Below are 10,995 nucleotides of genomic sequence, written 5' to 3'. Positions count from 1 at the left end.
ATTCTGTTGAATATAAGCTCTTGTTTATTGTATGTAAAGCTTATAAAGTGTCACATTAATTTTTTTAAACTATAGTAAACTGCAAAGATGAGTACACTAATTTCTTCCATCACTGTATCTATACTCTTTACAATGTCACTTGTATCGAGAGAAGAAGTCCATTTCTCTACTGCTTGTGTATGGCTGGCTTTGTCACTTGCTTTGACTAATAGAATGCAGTAGAATTGATATGCTGAGCCTACATCTCATGAGGACCTTGCTGATTTCACATTGCCTTCTTGGAACATTGATGCCACCATGTGAAGTAGCATGACCTAGACCCTTTGAGACTGAAAGACCAAATATGGAGAATGACCCAACTATACAGCCATACAGCTGTCCCAGTATTCTGGGACAACTACCTGGAGATGTTGATGAGACTGACTTTGACCATCCAGCCCCAGTAGCGCCCCCAGACGACTATAGATGGATGAGTGGGATGTTGATGAGACTGACTTTGACCATCCAGCCCCAGTAGCGCCCCCAGACGACTATAGATGGATGAGTGGCCCCAAGCAAGGTCAGAAAACCTACTCAACAAAAACCAGCCTTAATTGCTGACCCACCCAAGTGTGAGCCAATGGAATAGTGGTTGTAAGCCATTAAGTTGATTTTTTTTTAAATTTTTAATTGGAGTAAAGTTGCTTTACAATGTTGTGTTAGTTTTGGCTGTACAGCAAAGTGGATCAGTTATACATATACATATATCCCCTCTTTTTTAGATTTCCTTCCCATTTAGGTCACTACAGAGCCCTGAGTAGAGTTCCCTGAGTAATACAGTAAGTTCTCATTAGCTACCTATTTTATACATAGTAGTGTGTATATGTCAAACCCAGTCTCCCAGTTCATCCCACTTCTCCTTCCCTCCTTGGTATTCATAAGTTTTTTCTCTATATCTGTGTGTCTATTTCTGCTTTGCAGATAAGTTCTGCAGATAAGTATCTGCTTTGCAGATAAGTTCATCTCTGTATGACAGTCTTTAGGTCTGTCCACGTCTGTGCAAATGGCACTATTTCATTCCTTTTTACAGCTGAATAATATTCTATTGTATATATGTACCACATCTTCTTTATCCATTCCTTTGTTGATGGACATTTAGGTTACTTCCATGTCCTGGCTATTGTAAATAGTGCTGCAATGAACATTGGGGTGCATGTATCTTTTTGAATTGTGGTTTTCTCCAGGTATATGCCCAAGAATGGGACTGCTGGGTCATATGGTAGTTCAATTTTTAGGAACTACCATGCTGTTTTGTTTTTTGTTTTTTTTTTTTTTTTGAGGAACCACCATACTCTTTTCCATAGTGGCTGTACCAATGTACATTCCCACCAACAGTGCAGGAGTGTCCCCTTTTCTCCACATCCTCTCCAGCATTTATTGTTTGTAGATTTTTTGATGATGGCCATTCTGACTGGTGTGAGTTGATAACATCATTGTAGTTTTGATTTTCATTTCTCTAATAATTAGTGATGTTGAGCATCTTTTCATGGGTTTGTTAGCCATCTGTATGTCTTCTTTGGAGAAATGTCTATTTAGTTTGCCTATTACCAAGTTTTGAGGTTGTGGTGAGGCAGCAATAGTTAGCTGATGCATATACCTCTTAAGGGAAAAGGCATGTATTAGTGATATTATGTACTTTACACTGCCTGGAATATAGTAGATAGTAAGGAAAAATTATTCAATCAAATGAAATGAAACTTTGCTTTAAGAGAGTAACAACTTCACTAGGGAATTAGGCAACAGAAACTTTATCATTTACTTAACTAGTGCCTATGAGAATCACCTCCATCCTCTTACTGCGTTCTGAGCTTGGGACTAACATTAAGCTTTTTCATCATAAAATCACTTATAAGAGCCAGGGTAAAAATGTTTATATGCAAAGCTATGTGAAAAGAAATTATCTGAGGAAATGTGAATAAAAATCAGCAAAAATCTATTTCATTCTAGATATCTATAGTAGCTATAAATTGTTTATAAATATCTTAACTCTCTAAGGTAATTTTTTTGTAGTTTTACTGGTCACCAAGTGAAAGGTATTTCTAAGAATACTGGACATTTAATCGGATATGTCAATTGACTTAATGCGAAGGTGTAATAATAATCATAGTACAATTAGCTTGATTGTTCTTTGGAATTAACATTTATGAAATGTTCTATAATTCAATATTAAGTTTTACAGAAGAAAACTTGAGCTTGAAGTTCATAGCATGAAATAATCACTCTTAGTGATAGAAGCAAATGGTTATTAAGATTATAAAAACAAAATAGTAATAAGAAAGAAAGGGTATATATTTTCAATTTTTATCTTTGAATTTTAAAAAACACATATGGGGGTAAGTGAAATTTTAGGTTCTTAGATACAGAGCTATGTTGGCAAATGTATTTTTAGAGAAATGAAAGGATAATATATGTGCTGTAAAGTCTGTAAGTCCTTAAAATACATTATAAATGGCTTTTTCTCTATTTACCCAAAAATGTGTTCCTTTTAATCACAGAGAGGACAGTTTGGTTGAGTTTCATTGAAAGTAAGAAAGAAAGAAATCTGCATCTTTCATTAAAATCTCCATAAGCCGTGTTTCCATTAGAGTTCACTGAAAAAAATGACTCATAAAACCAACAATTTTCTGCATCAGGTGACAGGTTTTGACAGAAACAGCACTGCAGTTTTTGCTATATGCTACATTTTGAATGCTTAAACTATGTGATTAGTGTGCTTTATATGACTTCCACGTGCTTAGCTAGCAAAATCTGAGTTTATTTATACAAAATTATTCAAGTGAAAAAAATGGTGTCTCTCAAGTGAGTAAAGTCAGACCTCGAAAAACACCAGAAGGGATTGATTGGCTAGCATTTTATTATCAAGTGAGCCATTGTAGCTCTGCTAAAATTAAGGCACAAACCTTCTTGGTAAACACAATGAGATTTTTTATTTTTAATGATGCAAAAATAAATAAGGAATCCCACCATTTAATAAAGCAACTTTCTGTTTCAGCTTCTAGTAACTCAGCTCTAGTAAAAAAAAAAAAAAAAATCTACAAGTGTCCTGTAAACAGAAAAAAATAAAATGTCCTAAATTTGTAATGTGTGCCATAAGCTTTTGCTTTTCCATTTGAGAAATATCTGGTTGCTAATCTTTAGATACTCTCTAGACACGTTTCTCTGGGCATATTTTAGAATAATTGCATTGTAGAGTCAGCTGGTTTTTATTTAGAATTGAGAATCCCGTTGTTAAAGTGTTCAAATCTACTTTTTCCACTTTGTTGGTGAATGAGACATTTCACTTCTTATTGTTAGCATGGAATGCTAATAGTGTAACTTAAACTAACATGAGCCATTTTCTTGTAAGGGAAGTGAAAGGAATTCACGCTTTAGAGAAAAAGAACCCTGAGTTTCTAACTCTAAGCCATATGACATTTAGAAAGTCAATTTCTGAAACTCAGAAACATACATCTTTGAACTGGAGATACTCTCTTGAAAAGTGTTGCATGGTTTAGGGGTTATATATCCAATATAGTGCCTGCTGGGTAATAGATATCCCAAGAATGATGAAGATAATTAGAACAGGTATATTTAGCACATTTTTATTTTTATTCCTTTTATCCCAGCAGTTAACATGAAAAACATTTAAATATTATTCATGGATACATGTATATATATATAATTTTTGTTTTTTTAATATCAAAAATGGTAGAATCAGTAGAACAAGACTAAAGCCTTTATCTTTTAGAGATACTAGAGATTTCTTTGTGATATTTGTAAATCTAGGCAAGGTAAAGATGAGTTTAATGGAAGAAAAATGCCTTTGTTTTATGTTATATATTTTAGAATCATGTTTTGAGATAATAGATGGCATTCAAGCTAAGTAGAGAATTAATTTTGATTCATTAATTATACTGCAGAATATAGTGAAACATATTAATTGTGAATGCACATTTAAAATTCTATAAAGTTAAAAAGCTTCTTTCAAATGCATAATTTTACAAAAATCCAAATGCATTTGAGAACAGTTGTGATTTTCAAAGGAAATCATAACAGATGCATTATAAGTGGATTTCTATATGTTCTTAATTCCTAGTTATATCAAAATTTTCTTCAGTAGCTTGAAATTCAGTGTAAAAATGTTTCACTAAGAAACATTTATAATTTCCAATTCTCTCCATTTAATTCTTATGAATTTTGAAGTTTTAGAATTGTCCATGTCTATAAAATCAAAATTTTCAATTGATATGTTAAAAGTATTCTCCAAACTTAAAACAAACAAACAAAACTATCTCCTCCTACATCTTTCCTATTATTATGATCTCATAGTGCTTTTCTCTGAACTCCTATATTTTTCACTATCTAGATCACACACTCTTGGCTTAATGTCCTCATGACAAGAGGGTATAGCTATTTCAATGAAAGCCTATAGGGTTCAGGTATGTTTTGGCTCATCATTGCATCCCCTGATGCTAGTGCAGTGCTTGCCCAAGTTGGTTTTATTTAATATTTATTAAATGAATAAATGAGAAGAATATTGAAAGATCTCACTCTGAAATTTCAGTGTTCCACCATTGTCAGTCAAGATGCACTATTTGATTTCTTCCTCATTCCTTCTTTGCTTCTTTCCTGCCTTTCTCCATTTCTCTTTTTTCCCTTCTTTCTTTTCCCTACTTTCCATCTTTTCCCCTGGAAAAACAATAAACATCTCACTGAATTACATTTTAAATTGGAATTTATTTTAACGGTTAGTTAATAGCAAAATAATGAAAAAAAGATCTCTCAAAATTCATTGACTCATCCATAAAGTATCACGCTCATTCACTGCAATCAGAATAGTGAGATGTTCTCATTACATGTGGAAAGGAAGACTGTGAGAGGACAGATTTCTAAATCTTATTTCATAGGAATAGTATTGGGAAGTGGCTGAATTGTGGAAATAGAGTCTCCCTCTCCTTCTGAGTACGTATAGTTAAACTCAGATAAATTAATCGTGCTTACGTTTCAATCTTATATAGTGAATACAAGGAACATGCTTTCGGGTAAAACAAACACTGTCTCCAATCTCCCAGTTACCCTTTTCTATCATGGGAACAGTGGGCAATATATATTGTATATATTTGTATGGCTAGATATTCTCATTTGTAAGATGGTAATTTAACAATATCTATTTTTGGTACTATTATTAAGATTAAAGCAGGTAATTCTTGTCAAGGATTTAGAACAGTAACTAGTATATAGTAAGTGCTCAATAAATGTTAGCTATTATTATGAATAGATCAGCTTACAGGTGACAGGATTAGTTTTTAAATGATTGATATGATATATGTGATTTTTGTGCCCTAAAACAATGTTATTCCATAAAAATGTAAATTATAGAAATCATTGGAAAAGTTCATTTAATTTGCAGAAATAGGTTTGAATATCAAGGGCACACATACAAACCAATGAGAATCAAATTGCAGTATTCTCTACAGTTTCCATTTCTTCAGCTTGCTCTGTAAACTTGTATTTCTCATAGTTCTCCTCCAGGATTCCTACCTCATCCTTGAGTGATGCATTTTAATTTTATGTCTTCAGTTATTACATGAGTGCTGACATTTCCTCAGTGAATAGCTACGGCCTAGCTATCACAGATCTTCATGTTCAAACCAACTCAACATTGTAACTTGGATGTCTCACAGATATTTTATTCTATTTTCTCATTTGTCCAAAACTAAAAGTACCATCTTACCTATTAAGCTGCTCCAAATTGGGGAAAAATACTTATAAAAAATAAAAATATTATATCTGTTCCATAAATGGTCTTCCATGTCATCTTTTTAATTCGTTAAGCATTTATGGAACAACTTCCTAATCATTGTATTCGACTTTGGGAGTGCAGAGTTTAATAAGGAGGGTTTCTCCCCAACACTCATCTACATGGATTGATTTTTTTATAAGTTACAAATTTAAAGGCTGGCTTTTTTTTCTTTTACTTTAATCTAAATTTCTAATCATATCCACTAACTGGACCTTATAATTTCACATTCACTGGCCATACTGGTTTCCATTACTGTTTTGCTTATATTATAGGTTGTAAGGGCTAAAAGGAATTGGAGATAATCTAATCTCTCAATTTACAGATGCTAATTAGTCTAATAATTTGAGATTTTTTTTTCAAACAGCTGTAATAATGAGGTATGTAAAGTTTAGTTAATATTCCTGATTATTTCTGAAAATTACTAAACATTTTCTCTTTTTTAACCATAGTTCCCACTACAGTCCTAGGTCATTAATGACAGAAATGGTATCTTATTAACTGTTATCTTACAGGTCTTACTTGAGTGCATAGCATGGAGTTGTAATTAAATGATTATTTGATCAATTTACATGAATTAACTACCCAACTCAAAGGCAAGTAAAAAAAAAAAAAAGGCAAGTAACAATATGACCTTTTTATAATGTGAGTTTCTAGAAAGGAAAGTGAAGGAATCACTAGGAGACTGGAAGATTTCTCATGTGTTTTAGGTGTCTTCAAATACATGCCCTTCCTGTCGCTCCTTCAGGACATTTGTCCTCAATCTTTATTTCTCATCAACAGTTACAACTGAATTGATCAGAGACCTTCATTGGAATTTAAAAAAAAAGAACGTGTGTGTACCCTTATTTGAGATTGGCATCCCCTTCAAAAATCTTCTTACTCTGGGCCTTTCTTTTATACCATCCCCTTGAACTATTTGTTCATTTATGGCACAAATACCTGCTAGTACGTTAATTTTTTTAAAACTTGTCCAGGACATTGATATTTATTTCGATAGTTACTCTGTTGTTTATCATATGAACATGATTTTGTTTCAAAAAAAGATAAGCATTCAATTTTGTTTCACTGTTTTTGTACTTTCTATTGTTCTGCCTTGTTAAATGCAGCACAGTCTCTAGTTATCAATTTCTGTATATTTCCACTGTCATCACATTGGTCATGCACTATGCCAAACCCCAGACTCCTTTACAATCAAAACTTTCCTGAATGCCTACCAGTTTTTATATTCAAGAACCTTTTCATTTAGTCCTTACTTGTACTAATACATCTTGAGGCAGAAAGACGGAAACATTATATTAATCTTCTACACAGCAACAATGTATGCTATATCAGATATCATTTTAACTCTGTACTGGCATCATCTGTGCAGAACATTATTATTAATCCATAGTGTAGCTGACCTATAACATTTCACAGCTTGACATGTTGAAAGGTTGTCCTTTGAATATTTCTTTGACATTCTTCTAAATTCATAAGAAGTCACCATATACTCTTGAAATTTCCCAGGATTATTATTGTTTTTCATTATAGTTAATCTTATTTAATTGTCTATTCTATTTTTCTCCCTTTCTAATGACTTATTTATATCTGTTAGTGATAGAAGTTGACATTCTGCTAACTCAGTTTGTTGGGATACCATATGAATCATCATGGTTTGGACAAGTTAGTTTTGCAGCCATTCCTACACCCAGGCTGTACCTGTAATTTAGGCTACTATCTCCCAGGTGTGTGAAAGTGGCTTAACACCAAGAAATGGCAAGAGAAATTGCTTGAATAAGTTTACTGTTGATGTAGAGTAGATTTTTTATTCTATGGCTAATGTAAAGTAGATTTTAAATTCTATGGCTTGTAATTTGAAAAGGTAAAATTATCATGATATAACAAATAGAAGAATGAAGCTGTAATGCTGAACCCAAAACAACCAATTTAACTACCTTTCAAATGAATAGAATTACGACTGTAGTTAGCAAAGCTTGTATATCATTTGATTAATGGAAGAATCTTTTTCACATCTTTGAGAAGACAATAAATTAAACTTGAAAAAATGTTTGAGCAGCTACAATCATTAATGAAAAAATTATTTTTGTAAATTACAAGAACTAGGGGAAAGATTGTATAGAAACATTCAAAAAGTATGACACTAAAAAAAAATTCCTATAGTAGCTGACATTGTGAATATAGTTAATTAGGACAAAACAGGTGAATCTGAATGTAAGCAAGAGTAAAAATCTTTCTTTTCTTCCTTCAAAAGAATTTTTGGTGATAATAGCCAATGTTCCTTTTTATTCATTTATTAATAAGTATCAAATACCATCATAACATACATGATCTCATTTGCAAAGAGATTTTCTTATAATATTTCACTTTATAGTAAACTCCTTGAGGTAAATGGTAACTAAAGAACTTTGTCAGTAAAGTGTCCTTAAATGTGGAAGGAATTTGCAAATTCAATGCCAATTTTTATTTCTTTTTCTCTTATAAAATGGTTATTATCAAGGCTGTTCATGTCTTCTTGTAGTAAAGTGATGGAGAAATTATTCAGTAAATATTATTAGTGTTCCGATATGACCTTGAATTCTGAGCACACTATTTAGTACCATGGTGTAAAAATATACCATAATATCATAGCACATTCTACATAGAACTACATTCTATGTAGAAGTACAAACAAGTAGACTGCAACTGGATGTCAACTAGAAAATGAAATAATATTGAAAGCCATTTAGTATTTTCGCTTGTACAGTGAAAATTTTCATAGTTAGATGCAGTGAGCCAATGAAAATAGTCATTAAAGATATCAAATTGAGAGTGAACAGGAGTTGCTCTTTTTAGATATGAAACATAATTACTTTTGTTTTATTGGTAAATGAAGAAACCTCAAGGCTTGGCCCTGCTTCAAAGGAAAGAATCTTATCTTGGTAGAGAGGAAGTAGGGGACAGTCTTAGAAATGATGGGCAAACATTCTTGTGAAAATATGAGGGTTTAATAAAAGCTAAAAGATATACAACATGCTGCTTTTTGTGTGCAATGCTTTCTTTCATTCTTTTTCAATTAAATATCTAGTTCTAATCACAGAAGTGAGAAATTCAGTGGCAAAAGGAAAATGAAAAGAGGACAAACAAACAAACTTCTTTTCATCCCAGTATGCCTAGGCAGCAGTCCAAGAAGTAGATCTTAGGCACCATATGTGCTGTCCTCCCAATAGGGATGACATTTTACATGGAACTGAAAATGCCTGGGCTTGTCTGAATTCTGCCAGATCCTTTTTGCTTTTTCTCAATATAAGATACCTCTCTAGGTACAATATGCTCTCAAAAGACTCAACATTAATTGTCAAAAGGAAGGCTCAGCATGGCCAGTGTCTTTTTCTGTCATTTAGTTCCCAACATCTAACACAACTCAGGGTCACAATCTAAATATGGTGATGCGAAGCATCTTCAAGATGTCTGCATGTAGGCACCAATTTCACCAGCTCCCAATTACACATCTTCCTTCTGTCTCAAGAGTGCTGAAGGATTATTTGTTGCTTTTCAGATAACCCTTGGTTCTTGTTCCCACATGAAGTAGAGATTATGCTCTCCCTGAAGCCCTTTTAAAGTCCAACACACCCACTTTTGCCATGTGTGAGCAATCTTCAGGCACTATTAGCCCCGCTTGAGTAGCTCTTGATAACACTCTCTAGGAAGTCAATTAAAGATGTCAGGGGGTGGGCCGGACTGCTTTTCTTTTACTAACAGGCATTTGGAGACTGGAAGATGGAACTGTCAGGAACAGGTGATTTTTGATTCTTGAGGAACTAAACCTGATTTTTTTTTCCTCTCACTATTTCAACTATTTTCTTTTTGTGTTCTCGAGAAGATTTATTTTAATCTTTAGGCGTCACCAGCTATATAATACTGAGGATCAAATACCCAAGCTAGTAAATGATGAAAATATTTGTTCAGCAATTAAAGATATAAAGAGAGATATCTGACAAATTTGAGCATAGTGAAAATTTGTAATAAGAAGGAGCTAATTTTTTGGTTAAAATATTTACATTTAAACTAAAATTAAATGATTGCTCACCAAAAATTAGGCATAAAAATCTCCTGGCATCATAGTAGTGTCATTCTTTGCACTTGCTTGCTACTATTGTGATTCTTTCTTTTGCTAAAAATCTTGACCCAATTATTCTATGTGTTTTTAATAAGAAAGACTACCCTAAAAGTAAATGATTGATTTTTTTTCTTAAATAATATAAAGCAAAATTAAAGTGCCACAACTTTTAATCTAATCTAATTAATGTAAATGTTTAAACCAATTATTTAGTCCCAGTAAACATTATTTTGCTTATGCAAAATATTATTTGATGTTACTTTATATTCCACTATTAAATTAGTGCAATAACAGAAATTTCCATGATATTGTATTTAATCTACAACTTTGTTATATATTTATGTACTTAACCGGGAGAATTATCACTGTGGGGAGATGCATACTTTATAAGGGAGAATATATAACTTTGAGCATCACTGTCTATTTGATTATGCAAAACCATGAAAGTTAATGAATACTTCCTCTTTGCTAATCATGTGCTAAATGCCAAAAAGTGCTTTCACTTAATCCTCATTGTCACCCTAGATGATAGGCAACATTATCCCCATTTTACAGATGAAGAAGCAGAAGCTTACAGAGGATAAATACCTTGCCCCAAGTCCCATGCTAATAATCAGCAGTGCCAGGACTCAAACCGAAGGCTTTCATTCACCAAAACCTGTGGGCTTCACCTGCAGAGGGCCAGGAACTGCTGAAGATGTAATGTTCTCTCTGTACCTATATTTGCAAGAGATATAATCTCATAATGATTATATCACTCTGAGAAATGAACTGTCTCCAAGATGGTTACATGTATTTTCTAATGTTCCGTTTAAAATAAATGAAAACACAAAAAAGATTGAATCTGACTAAAAGTTTAGTTTTGCTGAAAAAAGAGATTGACATATATTTAAAAAAAAAATGAAGACTGCAACCCTCAGGGCTTGAGCTACCATTAGAAAAGCTGCAATAGTTTATTATACAGAAAGATAGCAGTGTAATACTGATCAGAAATCCACCCACCATTAGCTTTTGTTCTCCAGTTTCTATGAAAAAGCAATTGTACAGAATCAAGCTCATATTAGGGATTCATTCAAAG

At 32.8% G+C, this 10,995-nt stretch overlaps 1 protein-coding gene across 1 annotated transcript in view; it reads left to right on the top strand.

Moving 5' to 3' along the window:
- Positions 1–465: 465 nt before the first annotated feature.
- Positions 466–10,995, top strand: part of ROBO2 (roundabout guidance receptor 2) — a 197,957-nt gene continuing 187,427 nt past the window's right edge. Inside the window, exon 1 of the mRNA XM_073804650.1 lies at positions 466–559. Coding sequence (XP_073660751.1) covers positions 466–559 — 94 coding nt within the window. The remainder of the gene's footprint in view (positions 560–10,995) is intronic.

The sequence above is a fragment of the Tursiops truncatus genome, chromosome 4 (assembly GCF_011762595.2).
Source record: "Tursiops truncatus isolate mTurTru1 chromosome 4, mTurTru1.mat.Y, whole genome shotgun sequence".
NCBI lineage: Eukaryota > Metazoa > Chordata > Mammalia > Artiodactyla > Delphinidae > Tursiops > Tursiops truncatus.
The sequence above is the reverse complement of the archived record's forward strand: the minus strand, read 5'-3'. Positions and strand labels throughout refer to the sequence as shown.